This window comes from Anas acuta, chromosome W (genome assembly GCF_963932015.1).
Source record: "Anas acuta chromosome W, bAnaAcu1.1, whole genome shotgun sequence".
Classification (NCBI taxonomy): domain Eukaryota; kingdom Metazoa; phylum Chordata; class Aves; order Anseriformes; family Anatidae; genus Anas; species Anas acuta.
In genome coordinates, this window is record NC_089016.1 from 18,369,323 (window position 1) to 18,386,138 (window position 16,816).

Genomic DNA, 16,816 nt, shown 5'->3' on the forward strand with positions numbered 1-16,816 from the left:
CATATTGCTAAGTTCAACATCTAAATGTCTTTTAAAGACTTCCAGGGATGGTGACTCCACCACTTCCCTGGGCAGCCCATTCCAAGGCCTCACAACCCTCTAAAACATCCCTGGCGCAACTTTAGCCTGTTCCCCCTCGTCCTGTCACCAGGCACATGGGAGAATAGATCAACCCCCACCTCGCTACAGCCTCCTTTAAGGTACCTATAGAGAGCAATAAGGTTGCCCCTGAGCCTCCTTTTCTCCAGGCTGAACAAACCCAGCTCCCTCAGACACTCCTCGTAGGACTTGTTCTCCAGACCCCTCACCAGCTTCGTCGCCCTTCTCTGGACTCGCTCAAGCACCTCGATGTCCTTCTTGTAGCAAGGGGCCCAGAACTGAACACAGTACTCGAGGTGCGGCCTCACCAGAGCCGAGTACAGGGGGACAATCACTTCCCTAGACCTGCTGGCCACACTGCTGCTTATACAGGCCAGGATGCTCTTGGCCTTCTTGGCCACCTGAGCACACTGCTGGCTCATATTCAGCCGACTATCCACCAATACTCCCAGGTCCTTCTCCACCAGGCAGCTTTCCAGCCACTCATCTCTCAGCCTGTAGCTCTGCTTGGGGTTATTGCGCCCCAGGTGCAGGACCCAGCATCTGGCCTTGTTGAACTTCATACAGTTGACCTCAGCCCATCGGTCCAGCCTATTCAAATCCTCCTGCAGAGCCTTCCTACTCTTGAAATCACACCCATCAAAATGCTAATGTATGGAAATGAGGGATTTGGTGTCCTCTCCGCGCATCCCTCCCCTTGTCTGTAATGCCCATGCTCAATAGAGATAAGTTAGTCAAGCTAAGACAGCCAATCTGCCAATCAAAAGTAGCCAGAGAGATAGTTTCACAAATTTGCTGTGCATAAATAATAGTGATTCAAGCCAGAGGTGTGCTTGCTTTGCAAAAGATTGCTAAGCACCTGACTCTGCAGAGTCATATAATTAAATACCTTCATGTGGATTCCGACTCTGTGCTTATTGGCAAGGCTCAACAGGCACAAAACAATGGATAACAGCACCACTGACCGCTGCCCTCTGGGTCTGGCTGTTCTGCTGGTTTCCAGTCCACCTCACTGTCTGCTCATCCAGCCCATACTTCAACAGCTTCTCTATAAGGATCTTATGGAGGATAGCCAAGAAAACAATATCCACTGGTTCCCCCTCATCTATCAGGCTGGTGATTTCATTATAGAAGCTTATCAGGTTGGTCAGGCATGACTTCCCCTTGTTGAATCCATGCTGACTACTCCTGATTTTCTTGCCCTTCATTGTGCCTGAAAATGATTTCCAGGATGAGTTTGTTACATATGGAGTGGTAATTCGTGTCGGGAAAATAGTTGATATTAATAAAGAAGGGGGAGATGTGGGAGTGTGGCCATGAGGGTTGGAAAGCCCCATGGTTGAGATAACATTAGACTCTTAATGACGAGGCCATCAGGAATGTAAAAGAGTTTAGAGGGAACAAAGAAGGGTGATTCAGGAGACTCCATGCAGTCTCCGGTTGCTTGTTCTCCAGCCATTAAGGCATGGAAGTTTCTGGGTGTTTGCTGTTGCTGTTACATTCAAAGTTGTTTGACCAATGAAAAGTTGTTTTGAAAAGAACTGCTGTGGAGAGAAGGGTATAAGAGGGGAGCCTGCCCTCAAGATAAAAAAAAAAAAAAAAAGGCAACGCGATGTGATGAAGTTATGTCATCAATAAAGAAGCAGAAAGAAGGAATGAAAAGGAACAGGCTAGCAGAACGGAGACCAGGACGGGAACAGGCACATTGATTGCCTCATGAAGATAGGTTCGGCCAAACTCAGCAAACTGCTCAGAGAGGCTCATACAGAAAGTCACTGGAAATGGGCGCACCAGAGCTGGGAAGAAGCTCAAGCTGAGAGAAGAGGACCCACGCACACAACTGCCCCTCGCTGGTAAGCAGTTGCACATTATGGGGAATCATACGTCCTTAGAAACAAAGACTGTCCCGGTAACCTTACAGCTTATTCTCCTTATTAACAATTGGACAGTTTATGAGCCTGAAACATGGGACCAAATTGAGGTCAAGGTGTGGGACTCTGCAACTAAAAATGACAAGGTTGCAGTGGGATTGCTCGGCAACTGGCAAACAGTCTCTGAGGCCTTAAAGAGCCATGTGGGACCACAGTCAGAAACGTGTGGCTTGCCAGACAGTGAGGGAGCTGCGGGCTCGTTTACTGATTCGACTGCTATGCCATCGGCCCCTCTGCTGCTACAGCCATCGAAGGCTTTTGCTGTTCTGCCCCCTGCTGACCTGGACGTGCCTTTTGACCCAGGCCCTATTGGCCTTGAAAAGGAGATGGATATGCTTTTCTTCGATCCGGGAAGAATGGGATACATAAGGCCTGAAGACTGAGTTGCTTGACAACTTAAAGTGAGACATATTGTTCAAAAGGAATGGAAAATGGAGACTTGTTTGTAATCAAGAAAAGGAATGGAAAATGGAGACTGTTAAGTCATGGAACTTAAAGGATTGTTTGTCACCTTTTCTGATTGTACATATGTATAGGCATACTCGGGTTTAGTATGTAAAAGTAATGTTCTGTATAGTTCGAATGTTCGATGTTCGTGTGCGTGTGTTGGTAGAGCATAGACTCCCCGTGCACCCAGTGCTGTTTACTTGCCTTTTATAAATATTACTAAATTCAGATTGAGTTGAGACTTCATTTATAACATTAAAATAACATCAATTATTCTTTTAAGTTTCATGTTGAATTATTTTTAATTCTGCACCAATACCTTCCTTCAAGCATAGGTCAAAGCACATTTACTGAAGATATTGTTTTATTTCATTAAGGGTTACTCTTAAAACTATTGAATCAAGCTACAAAAGTGTTTCCCCCTTTGAATCACAGTATTATCAAAATTTAGAAAAAAAAAATAACACAGAATCTGGAGATTGTTATTAGAGCTTAAATTTCACAATCAGTTAACTTCTAAATATTTAGCACTGCCCTTAACTTTTTCATTCGGGAAAAATTCTGCATTCTTTCAAGGGACATTACATGTTCTGTCCTAAGCAAGTTGCTCTTTTCAAATATTATATGGCTTTTTACTCACTAGGTCTAGGTGAATGAACTTAATTATATATTTTTTAAAATAAAATTCAATCAATCCTCCTGGAAAATAAACTTCTGTAGGGAAATTAAACATTTTTTTTAAAACAAAAATGCTCAGAGAAATTCATGGAATGTTTATTTTAATACACACTCTTAGAAGATGTCAAGATACATAGCTTTGTATCACTATCAGACACAAGGTAAGGCATAAACATCACAGATGTAGTCCATATATATTTGTTGTTAGTATCAGTCCCCTAAACTTACAGAATAACGTAAAACACAAACAATAAATAATTGAAAATCCTTACCGCTTTGTACCCCATATCTGTTTTGCATGCTTTTCTCCCTGAAAACATTAGGATTCCTTGCCAGGATAGCCTGCAGCAAGACCGGTATATCTCCTTCTGGATCATCACTGCCAAGGTTATCTTTCAATTCTCTGCAGTTGTGGAAGTAAACAAATAAAGAAACAAATGTATTTTCAAATTGTAAGAAACAATGTTCAAGTTAAAAAGAAAAAAAAAAAGAAATAAAACAATTTACTGCTAAAATAAAGAGAAAAAAAAAAAGTATGCAAAGCACTGTTCCCTACCTCTATTTTTCCCCTCTCTTCTTTAAGGAATGGAAGGAAAATTTCCTACCAGTCCTCAAAATTATTCTCTGTTATTAAGCACATATATATCCACGGCTGTCAGATTCTGGCTATTACATAAGTTCCTTATACCCACTTTTGATCTTCTCCACAGAAGAACAACGCTTGTATAGCATCAAGAAAGCATTGTAGGATTAAAAATAAGATATCCATGAATGTATAATATTCAGGTGACATATTTTATTATAAAACGGGAAATTGGCATGTCATTGACATCACAGGATTCCCTCTGAACTATCAAAAATGTATTGAATTTTCTATAAATGCATGCATGCTTTCATCTATTGTTTGTTTTGAGGACTTTTCAAAAGCTACGTCCATTTGATCAAAGCAATTTATTGGAATATGTAGGAAAAAGTGCTGTCAACATAAGACAATTCAAAGGACATCATACAAAAATGAACAAAACAAAATATATATTAAACAAAAAGAGGATACTTGCTGATTCAATTCTTTAATATTAAAGTTCAATACCTAATCAGAATTGACATGGGTCTTACATGGGTCTCACCAAAAAGTTTATTTTCGTATAATGCTGGATATATAGTTTGTCTATAGGTATTATTAAACAAACTGGAACACAAATAGGTGTTGTACAATCAACATCGCGATGTTTGCACTTGTAACTTGAACAAACATTAGCTCTATTTAAAAAAAACAAAACAGAAAAACCACAGTTATGCTTAAGTGTTACTTGACTGAAATAATTGGCTCTTATACACTGATAATCTGCTACAAGCCTAACAAACAACCTGCACATTCAGATTTTCAGATTCTCACAAACATCCCTCTCAATCCATTTCATTTTAATCTCAAGGAATAAGGACAGTGATGTGATATAGCTGAAGTTCAAAATACATACATGTGATCTGTTGACACCTGATTGAGACTGTGGACGAGCTGTGAAACTAAATTTTCATCCCTGCAAGCCAGAAGGCAGTTCACCTCTTCAGCTATCCGTCCATTGAAGAGTAGGCTTTTTGTTGTTGTAGCAGGTAAAGGTGATGGAAGAGGCAGCTGGTTCAAAACTGTTATCAGAAGACAGAAAGAAGTTCAGAATCATTTCTCAGAACACAATCATACAAAGATGGGCAGCCTTCTTACTCTCACATGATTAAGAAAAAACAAAAACAAAAACAAAAACAAAAGACAACTACATTTGAAATATAGGGAAAATTTCTGGATTTTTTTTTTAAACACATACAGAGGCTACACTGCTTTAAACAAAACAATGTATTCAAGTCCACTAATTATATTATTATTGTAAATATTTAAATGTGTTAAGGCAAGTTATATGGATAAAAAAACACTTTTAAACATTCCAAAACATAAAGTTATTTAAAATGTTAAGACAGTTTTCTCTTGGAATTGAAAGCACTGATAATGGGAAGGAAGGGAATGTAAAACCCCTATAGTTGCATGCAGTAGTCTAAGTGCATTGAGCATAATTTTCTACTCTGATCTTCAAGTTTCCACTTTGTATGGTCAGGGTAGATGGAAAAACAAAACAAAATAATTAATTCAAGCCACTAATTACATTCTCAGATTGTTCCTCTTGTACTGTATTCATTTCTATGCAAGTCATCTTCTCAATAAAAGGCTAGTGTTTTTGATTGGTATGATAATTACAATGTTAATTCACTCAGAATACCTATTCACAAATCAAAGAATCATAAAATGGCTTGGGTTGGAAGGGACCTCAAAGATCATCTAGTTCCAACCCCCCTGTCATAGGCAAGGATGCCACCCACTAGATCAGGTTGCCCAGAGCCTCATCTAACCTGGTCTTGAACACCTCCAGGGATGGGACATCCACAACCTCTCTGTGAAACCTGTTCCAGTGCCTCCTCACCTTAGGAGTGAAGAATTTCCTCTTAACCTCTATTCTAAATCTCCCTTCTTTTAGTTTAAAACCATTCCCCCTTGTCTTGTCATTATCTGATTGAGCAAAGAGCTGCTCTCCATCTTTTTTATAAATCCTTTATGTACTTTACACTTGGTAAAAACATTTAATTGCTTAATTAAAAACATCCATAACAATATTTCAATCAGATTATAAATGAGCATACTATACTTACAGAGGGCATTCTTAGGTCTACATGCATAAGAAGGAAGTATATAAAATAAGAAGTCTTGACCATATGATTGGCAGGGTTATATAGACAAGAGAAGTATAAGCCAGAAGAGGCCAAAAAGTTATCTATACAGATAAATCACTTTCATGGGTCCAAGAAAACAAGATGACTGACTTCCCAGGCTGATTACAGCTCCAAGATAAAGGTTTTAACTAAACCATTAGAAATAGCTTCAGGAAAGAAAAAAAAAAAAAGTAGAAAGCAACATAACAAAGATCAAAAGAAGAAGAGTACTTACGGTCTGTAAGACTAGCAATGCCTGCAAGAGTAGTGATGGGAACATGAGGCATATCCCCATTCATCCTGAAGTTCTGGGATGGTAGTGCCTTCACAGATATTTTAGTTCAGGTGCCAGCTATCATTACTTCCCATCTCCCAAGCACTATAAAGAACAAAAACAAATGACAACATTGTCTATTTAAAAGACTTTTAAATTCAGTAATATAAATGATAAATGAAATGCAGGACATAACCTCAGCTGCATACTAAGTACATTTTGTCAAGAGTAGGTAGAACAATGTAGAATTTAAATATCAAATGGCATTAAGAAATCAAAAGGCAAACTTCTGGTCTAAGAAGCAGAGTCCTTCATCAAAAATGATGCAAGATAAGGCAAACAAGAAATTTTCTTGGGTTATACAGTACTAAACCAATACTCAGTGTCTGGATATTAAAGGTACAAAGACAATTAAAACAAGTTAATGAATTTTATACCTTATTTTGAAAGAAAAAATAAAAACTAAAAAATTGGTAGCAGAACTTCTGTTGATTTATACTGCTGTGGAGAGCACTTAATCCATAACCAGTTTAAGTAATTAGCTATGTTCACCTGCCAAGTTTGGAGAAGGAAGTATTTTTCATACAAGAGGTGGCTAGCAAAAATAAAAGGAATAATATACAGATGTAAAAATCAAGGAAACAATGTGACAAATACAAAATCTTCATGTATTTTAAAATAAGTATCTATTTCAAAATTAATCTGAAGATCTCTATTTAATATTAAACACTCTCTGGTAAAACTACTGCTAGGAACTGTATCCCCCATTCCACAAAAAGAAAAGTTTTAGTCCCACTAAACTAGCTTGTTTATTTCCTGTAAAATGGTACATTTTATATTCAACTAATTAATAAGTATGCATTCATTCAGTTTTCACTAAATGTAAAGATATCTACTAAAGATATAGTTTAAAAAAAAAGTTGTCACAATAATTTCAACTGCAGTTGCAAGAAAACAAAATTTACAAAGATCGCACATTACAATCCACTATTGTTATACTAATGAAATGACAAAAATTGAGCATGATATTGTCTAAAGACAAACAAAATAAAGGAAAGGAACTTGATTTTGTATACATCTGCCTACTATAGATAGGCACCTGTGCTAACAGTTTGTGAAAGAGTAAGAATTCTTCCGTAAGCATTTATGTTGCCTGCTGAAGATGCTGAAATCGTGATTTGCTTACACTTACTTTACAAATCAATATTTTTGAGAATTACATTCACAATACATATGAACCAAAAAAACACTGTCATTTCCTTACTAATTTTTATCTCATTCTTTCTTATATAGGACACCACTGCTAATAAATACATACTGTTCCAAGCAAGACAAGGAAACTGAATGTTATCAGTCTTCCTATTTAAAGTTTTCATGAACCACTGAAGTTAACTTTTCAGTTTCCTTATCTACACATAACTGAATTATTTGAAGAAAAAAATACCAATGCTGAGGTTAAATAGGACAGTGAGTGGACTTCCTTTGCTACACCTGCCATGGTCTCATTCTTACCTCTAAATTACATTTGTTTATTAAAAATATAGTACATTACAGGTGTAGAAACTTAGCTAAGAAAACTGCTGCAGACAGTTTTCTTAACCTGTGTGTTTCTTAACTGTGTGTTTTGTGGTGTTTTGTTTTGTTTTTCTCTCTTTTTTTTTTTTTTTTTTTTTTTTAACCAGGAGAAAACAGACTTCATATACCCAGAGCAGTTTCAAATAATAGTCAAGGTTCTTTACCTGAAACAAACACAGACATATGTGGGAAAGTAATTTGCAGGTGGCTCTGTGCTGTTTCACACATCCCTGAATTAGAGATAATGAGGAAACAAGCAGTAGAAACAAAAACTTGAGCAAGGCTGAGATAAAGTAAATTGGCTACAGTGTTAAAGATGAGCTTTGGGCAGTGGCCCTTGAGCTGGCTGGCTCAAGGCGTGTGTCTGAGGGTCTCTAACAAATTGTATGACAGATTCGGGAGTGTGGACAGCGCATGGGTCTATGGGGAAAGTATATGTAGTAGTGACAAAGGGCACTAAAGGTCTCCTGTGCAAGAGCCATCAGGAGTCTGTCTTGCATCCCTTCAAATATACACAGGATTTTAGTAGTTTCTTAGTTGCCTAAATAAGCAATTCTTTAAAAAACAAACCAAAAAGAATCCTACAAACCCATAACTTAACTTTTCCCATGATGAGTCTGCAACAGTAAACACAAAAGAGCTACTAACACTTAAATTATACATACAATAGAAAGGCCATGTCTGATAATCCACTTATCCCAACTGAAATTGCATCAAAACTGACTAAAGCCATGTCAGTAGACAGCATCGTTGGAAATCCTGTATGCAGCACTGAGGCAAGAAAAAAAAATCTTAGTATTTTCAATTCTTAATAGCCTGAGGAAGGTATAACCATCAGATGTAGTCAATATTAACACAAGTTCTTTTCCAGTATTACTGCTGCAATAATTAAATTATATAGATATTCAATGGGAAAAATTCCTCCAAAACCAGACACTCAAATCAGAAACCTTCTCCACAGACACATGATAACAAACCCAAAATGGCAAGGTACAGAACTGAGAATGTATCAAGCTAGGATGGTCAGGGGAAGAGCATTCTTTATACGAGGAGAGAAGAACAGGTTAGTTTGTTTAGCTAACAAAACCAAGGTCAAGACAGAATGTGATTCCTTTCTATATGGCAATCAAAGAAGGCTGAAAGGAAGGAATGCTAAAGGCCAATGCTAACACAAAAAATAAATGAATGCATGAATGCAAACAAGAAGGAAAATGAAACAGAATCTCACCATCACTTTCTGGAGTAGCCACTTTCTGAAACAGCCTTCTACTAAGAGTAGTAGTAGAATCCTAGAATCATCAAGGTTGGAAAAGACCTCCAAGATCATCTGGTCCAACCATCACCCTACTACCCCGATGTCACCCACTAAACCATGTCCCTAAGCACCACGTCCAACCACTACTTAAACACCCCCAGGGATGGTGACTCCACCACCCCCCTGGGAAATCCATTCCAATGCCTGACTACTCTTTCTGAGAATTTTCTCCTAATTTCCAACCTAAACCTACCCAGCACAAGCTGAAGCTATTCCCTCTAGTCCTATCACTGGTTATCTGTGAGAAGAGGCTGAACACCAGCTCCCCACAACTTCCTTTGAGGTAGTTGGAGAGAGCAATAAGGTCTCTCCTGAGCCTCCTCTTCTCCAGACTAAACAACCCCAGTTCCCTCAGCCGCTCCTCATAGGACCTGTGTTCCAGGCCCTTCACCGGCTACATAGCCCTTCTCTGGACAGACATGTTCCAGGGCCGCGATGTCCTTATTGTAGTGAGGGCCCAAAACTGAACACAGTGCTTGAGGTGTGGTCTCACCAGAGCAGAGTACAGGGGGACAATCACCTCCCTGGTCCTGCTAGCTACACTATTCCTGATACAAGCCAGGATGCTGTTGGCCTTCTTGGCCACCTGGGCACACTGCTGGCTCATGTTCAGGCAAGCATCAATCAGCACCCCCAGATCCTTTTCCTCTGCAAAGCTTTCCAGCTACTCTGCCCCAAGCCTGTAGTGCTGAATGGGGTTGTGGTGGCCAAAGTGCAGGACCCAGTACTGAGCCATGTTGAACCTCATCCCATTGGCCTCTGCCCATTGACCCAACCTGTCCAGGTCCCTTTACAGGTTCTTCCTACCCTCCGACAGATAGACACTTCCCCCCAACTTGGTGTCGTCTGGAAACGTACTGAGGGTGCACTCAATTCCCTCATCAAAATCATCAATAAAGATATTAAAAAGAATGGGCCCCAATGCCAACCCCTGAGGAAAACCATTTGTGACCGTTCGCCAGCTGGATTTCACTCCTTTCACCACCACTCTCTGGGCCTGGCTATCCAGCCAGTTTTTAACCCAGCTAAGGGTGTAGCTGTCCAAGCCATGGGATGCCAGCTTCTCCAGGAGAATACTGGGGGAAACCGTGTCAAAGGCCTTGTAGAAGTCTAGGTAGACTACATCAGCAGGCTTTCCCTCATCTACCAGATGGGTTACATGGTAATAGAAGGAGATGCATGTTGAGCATCTAGTCCACCAACACCCCCAGGACCTTCTCCTCAGGGCTGCTCTCAATGCATTCTCCACCCAGCCTGTATTTGTGCTTGGGATTGCCCTGGCCCAGGTGCAGGGCATTGCACTTGGCCTTGCTGAACTTCATGAGGTTCACACAGGCACACCTCTCAAGCCTGTCCAGGTCCCTCTGGATGGCATCCCTTCCCACGGTGTGTCAACCGCACCACAGAGCTTGGTGTCATCTGCAAACTTCCTGAGGGTGCACTCAATCTCACTGGCCATGTCATTAACAAAGATGTTAATCAGCAACGGTCCCAGTACCGATCCCTGAGGAACACCACTTGTCACTGGTCTCCACCTGTGGACATTGAGCCATGGATCCCAACTCTTTGAGTGCAACCATCCAGCCAATTCCTTACCCACCAAGCGGTCCATACGTCAAATCCATGTCTCTCCAATTCAGAGACGAGGATATCGTTGGGGTCAAATGCTTTGCACAAATCCAGGTAGATGATGTCAGTTGCTCTTCCCCTATCCACCAATGCTGTAACCCCATCGTAGAAGGCCACCAGATTTGTCAGGCACAATCTGCCCTTAGTGAAGCCATATTGGCTGTCACCAATCACCTCCTTATTTTCCATCTGCCTTAGCATAGTTTCCAGGAGGATCTGCTCCATGATCTTGCCAGGCACAGAGGTGAGACGGACTGGCCTGTAGTTCCCTGGGGTCTTCCTTTTTTTCCCTTTTTAAAAATGGGGGTTATGTTTCTTCTCCTCCAGTTAGTGGGAACTTTGCCGGACTGCCACGACTTCTCAAATATGATGGATAGTGGCTTAGCAACTTCATCCACCAGTTCCCTCAAGACCTGCGGATGCACCTCATTAGGTCCCATGGACTTGTGCACCTTCAGGTTCCTTAGACGGTCTCAAACATGATCTTCTCCTACAGTGGGCAGTTCATCATTCTCCCAGTCCCTGTCTTTGCCTTCTGGGGCCCGGGCTACACGGCTGGAGCTCTTGTCAGTGAAGACCGAGGCAAAAAAGTCATTGAGTACCTCAGCCTTCCCCATATTCCAGGTGACCAGGTCTCCCATTCCCTTCCAGAGAGGGAACAGACCGATTCTGTAGTCTTCCTTTTATGACTGACATACCTATAGAAGCCTTACTTGTTGTCCTTGATGTCCCTGGCCAGATTTAATTCTGTCTTGGCTTTAGCTTTCCTAACCTGATCCCTGACTGCTTGGACAATTTCTCTGTATCACTCCCAGGCTACCTGTCCTTGCTTCCACCCTCTGTAGGCCTCCTTTTTCTGCTTGAGATTGGTCAGGAGCTCCTCGTTCATCCATCCAGGCATTTTTGCCTGACTTCTCTTTGTTGGGATGCATCGCTCCTAAGCTTGGAGAAGGTGATCCTTGAATATTAACCAGCTTACTTCAGCCCCTCTTCCCTCCAGGGCTTTGTCCCATGGTACTCTACCAAGCAGATCCCTGAAGAGGCAAAAATCTGCTCTCCCAAAGTCCAGGGTAGCAAGCTTGCTGTATTCCCTCCTTGCTGCTCTCAGGTCTGCACCATTTCATGATCACTGCAGCCAAGGCTGTCCTTGTGCTTCACATTCCCCACCAGCACCTCCTTGTTGGTGAGAATGAGGTTCAGCATAGCACCTCTCCTCATTGGTTCTTCTATCACTTGGAGAAGGAAGTTATCATCAATGTGTTCCAGGAACCTCCTGGATTGCCTATGCCCTGCTGGGCTGTCCCTCCATCAGACATCAGGGTGGTTGAAGTCCCCCATGAGAACCAGGGCTTGCAAATGTGAGACTGATTCTATCTGTCTATAGAGGGCCTCATCTGCTTGGTCTTCCTGATCAGGCAGCCTGTAGCATACTCCCACTATAATGTCCCCTGTCCCTGCCCTCCCTGTAATCCTGACCCATAAGCTCTCTGTCAGCTCCTCACCTATCCCCAGGCAGAGCTCCATGCACTCCAGCTGCTCATTGACATAGAAGGCGATGCCCCCTCCTCACCATCCCTGCCTGTCCTTCCTAAAGAGCCTGTATCCTTCCATCCTAACACTCCAATCATGGGAGCCATCCCACCACATCTCCATAATGCCAATGAGGTTATAGCAGACGTTCATTCATTAAAACTCCACGTGTTTATTCCCCATGCTATGTGTTTTAGCATAGAGACATTTGATTTGGGCCCCCAATGAAGCTGACTTACTGGCTGGACTTCCTTTGTGCTGCACTTTGGGTGCTCTCCTGCTGACCTGCGTGCAACCCTTTTCTCCAGGCTCTGGGCATCTATCACTGACATCAAACTGGGAGGAGCAAGATGGACTGAGACTCCCCTCAATGATCTTTGCAGTCTTCCCTGAGTTACAGGTGATATACACCCTCCTTTTAGAAAGGTACCTTAATCTGGGGAACAGGGACGTAGTCACGGCACCAAGCCTGTCGGAGTTTAAGAAGCGTTTGGAGTATGCTCTCAGTCATATGGTCTGAATTTTTGGGTAGACCTGTGTGGAGCCAGGAGTTGGGCTCGATGATCCTTGTGGGTCCCTTCCAACTCGGGATATTCTATGATTCTATGATCTTTTTAGTGTGAGACATTAACATTGTGTCACAAGAGTAAGAGAGAAAATTTGGAGAAGATTCTCAGTCCTCTGTAGCTTTGCTATTGTAGAAGTAATAGAATCAATTTGTTTTTTTTCCAAACTGGAAATTACTTTAGCACAAAGAAGATCTCCAGAAGCTACAAATCTTTATGGGAAAACTCTGGCAATACAGAAGCATTAAAAATGAAGCATGATACCCTTCTAGTTTTATTCACGTGTAATTTAAAGAGACCAGAAGCAGGTGAAATGGATCAGGCCTCAACTACTTTAAACCATCATCAAGACTGACACATATACTCAAGTAACAATACGGAGTAGCTATTTCTCAGTTTGTCTTTTTACATCAGATGCTGAGGTACCTATACAGATAGGGACACTATGCTTTGCTAGCCATTTATCCATAGTTTCAAATTACCAAGTTCTTGTCCTGTTTCCTAGTAGCATAATGTCGAACCTACCACCAACTTCTGTGATAAAACAAAACTGAGAGGAAAGCAGCTACGAAGAAGCAACAAGGAAAAAGATCGGTTCCTGTGGCAACATAGAGAGATACTGCTGTTTAATCTCCTAAAAAAATAAAAATAAAAAATTAAGCTGGTGGAACATGATCCAGGGATGCATCTCAATTCATAATCCTTTCTTCCTCTTTAACAGTTGCCATGGGAGATCATAAATTAGGGCTTGGAGAACCACTAGCAACCTTCCCAGAACACATTTAACATGACTGCCTGAATGCTTTGGTATGCATAGAATCATAGAACGGCTTGGATTGGATGGGACCTCAAAGATCATCTAGTTCCAATCTCCCCTGCCATAGGCAGGGACGACACCCACTAGATCAGGTTGCCCAGGGCCTCATCTAACCTGATCTTGACCACCTCCAGGAATGGGGCATCTACAACCTCTCTGGGCAACCCGTTCCACTGCCTCACTACCCTCTGAGTAAAAAATTTTCTCCTAACCTCTAATCTAAATCTCCCTTCTTTTAGTTTAAAACTATTCCCCTTCATCCTGTCAATACCTGATAGAGTAGAGTTGCACTCCATCTTTTTTTATAAGTTCCCTTCAAGTACTGAAAATCCTCAATGAGGTCCCCCTGGAGCCTTCTCATCTGTAGGCTGAACATCCCCAGCTCTCTCATCCCCTCTTCGTAGGAGAGGTGCTCCAGCCCCTTGATCCTATTTGTGGCCCTCCTCTGGACCTGTTCTAACAGCTCCACATCCTTCTTGTGCCAGGGATCTCAGACCTGGATGCAGGACTCCAAGTAGGGCCTCACAAGGGCAGAGTATAGGGGGACAGTCACCTCCCTTGACCTGCTGGCCACTCCTCTGTTGATGCAGCCAGGATACAGTTGGCCTTCTGGGCTGCAAGCGTGCACTGCTGTCTCATGTTGAGTTTTTCATCCATCAGAAGCTCCAAGTCCTTCTCTGCAGGGCTGCTCTCAATGAGCTCTTCTCCAAGTCCGTACTCATTAGCCGCACATGATATTTATAATTGCAACACAAGTTTATGCTGGCAGTGTGCAGCTAGTGTGGCAAGGCACAGGACCTCTGCACCAACTCTTGGCAGTCTGCAAGATCACCCACCTACCATGGCGTCCACTAGGCAGAAAGCTCACTCCAAAAAGACCGTGGCAACCCAGACGGAGAGTCCATAAATGACTGGCTACGTGACTGGTGCTACAGGCAGGGCTTTGGGTTCTTTGATAATGTCTGGTTTTATAAGACACCAGGCCTGACAGTAATAACGCAGGAAAGGTTTATCTCACAGGGGCAAAAGGGTTCTTGGACAGGAATTAGCAGGGCTCATTTTGAAACGTTTAAACTAGATCCGAAGGGGGAGGGGGTTGTAGCTGGGCTTGCACTGTTGGTGCAGCGCTCTAGCAGTGATGAAGACAGGGAGACCTCCCACCCCCCTAGGGTGAAATCAGCATGCTCAGCTCACTCCCTGAAGTGTCTGTACACCAGTGCACACAGCATGGGGAATAAACAGAAGGAGTTAGAAATCCATGTTTGATCCAGAGGTTTTGATCTGGTGGCAATTACAGAGACATGGTGGGACAGTTCACGACTGGAATGTGGTCATGGATGGGTATGTCCTGCTCAGGAAAGACAGGCCAGCAAGGCGAGATGGCAGAGTTGCTTTTTACACAAGAGAGCATCTGCATTGTATTGAGTACTGTCCAGGGGCAGATGAGGAACGAGTTGAGAGTCTGTGGGTGAGAATTAAGGCTGGCATGGGGGATACTGTTGTGGGTGTCTATTACAGGCCACCAGATCAGGATGAGGAAGTTGCCAAGGCCTTCTACAGGCAGCTGATAGCAGCCTCACAATCACAGGCCCTGGTTATTGTGGGGGATTTTAACTACCCTGACATTTGCTGCAAGGCCTACTCAGCCAGCCAGCCGCAGTCCAGGAGGTTCCTTCAGTGTATTGATGATAACTTCCTGATGCAAATGGTGGATGAGCCAACTAGGAGAGGATTGCTGCTGGATCTTGTCCTCACTAACAAGGAAGGTCTGGTTGAAGTGGTAAAGGTTGAGGGCAGCCTTGGTTGCAGTGACCATGAGACGGGTGGAGTTCAGGATCTCATGTGTCAGGAACAGAATACTGAGCAGAATTGCAACCCTGGACTTCATTAGGGACAACTTTGGCCTTTTCAAGCATTTGCTAAGGGAAACCCCATGGGACAAGGTACTTGAAGGAAAAGGGGCCCAAGATAGCTGGTTAGCGTTCAAGGACTGCTTGAAAGAGAGCCAGGAGACCTGCATGGATAAACAGGGAACTGCTGGGCAAACTCAAGTGGAAGAGGAGAGTTTACGGATCATGGAACAAGGGGCTGGCCACTTGGGAGGAATATAAGACTGTTGTCAGAGGATGTAGGGAGGCAACTAGGAAAGCTAAGGCCTCCTTAGAATTAAACCTTGTGAGAGGGGTCAGGGACAACAGAAAGGGCTTCTTCAAATACGTTGCAGATAAAACTAACACTAGAGGTAATATAGGCCCACTAATGAATGAGGTGGGTGCCCTGGTGACAGAAGATAGAGAGAAGGTGGAGTTATGCCTTCTTTGTCTCTGTCTATAATGCCGGAGGCTCTCCTGAGGAGCCTTGTACCTCTGAGGCCCCAGAGGAAGTCAGAATAAAGGAGGGGTTTGCCTTGGTTGATGAGGGCTGGGTTAAGGACCGATTAAGCAAGCTGGACATCAATAAGTCCATGGGTCCTGATGGGATGCATCGACGGGTGCTGAGGGAGCTGGCACGAGTCATTACTAGGCCACCCTCCATCATCTTCGCTAAGTCACGGGCATCAGGAGAGGTGCCTGAGGACTGGAGGAAAGCAAATGTCACTCCAGTCTTCAAAAAGGGCAAGAAGGAGGACCCAGGTAACAATAGACCGTTCAGCCTCACCTCCATCCCTGGTAAGGTGATGGAACAACTTATCCTTGACGTTATCCTGTGCTCTTGTGGCCAAGAAGGCCAATGGCATCCTGGGGTGTATTAGAAGGGGTGTGGTTAATAGGTTGAGAGAGGTTCTCCTCCCCTTGTACTCTGCCCTGGTGAGACCATATCTAGAATATTGTGTCCAGTTCTGGGCCCCTCAGTTCAAGAAGGACAGGGAACTGCTTGAGAAAGTCCAGTGCAGAGCCACGAGGATGATTAAGGGAGTGGAGCACCTCCCTTACAAGGAAAGACGGAGGGAGATGGGTCTCTTCAGCTTGGAGAAGAGGAGACTGAGAGGTGACCTTATTAACATTTATAAATATGTAAAGGGCGAGTGTCAAGAAGATGGAGCCAGGCTCTTCTCAGTGACATCCAATGATAGGACAAGGGGCAATGGGTGCAAGCTGGAACATAGGAGGTTCTGCTTAAATATGAGACAAAACTTTTTCACGCTGAGGGTGACAGAACACTGGAACAGGCTGCCCAGGGGGGTTGTAGAGTCTCCTTCTC

At 42.9% G+C, this 16,816-nt stretch overlaps 1 protein-coding gene across 6 annotated transcripts in view; it reads right to left on the minus strand.

The window, feature by feature from the left end:
- The window catches only part of LOC137847005 (nipped-B-like protein), a 199,244-nt gene that overhangs the window by 114,755 nt on the left and 67,673 nt on the right, over window positions 1-16,816 (minus strand). For all 6 annotated transcript variants that reach the window (XM_068665187.1, XM_068665185.1, XM_068665189.1 and 3 more), the window contains exons 2-4: window positions 6,145-6,288; window positions 4,634-4,799; window positions 3,428-3,558 (exon numbers count right to left, since the gene is read on the minus strand). In XM_068665187.1, coding sequence (XP_068521288.1) covers window positions 3,428-3,558; window positions 4,634-4,799; window positions 6,145-6,208 — 361 coding nt within the window. In that variant the 5' untranslated portion in view covers window positions 6,209-6,288. The remainder of the gene's footprint in view (window positions 1-3,427; window positions 3,559-4,633; window positions 4,800-6,144; window positions 6,289-16,816) is intronic.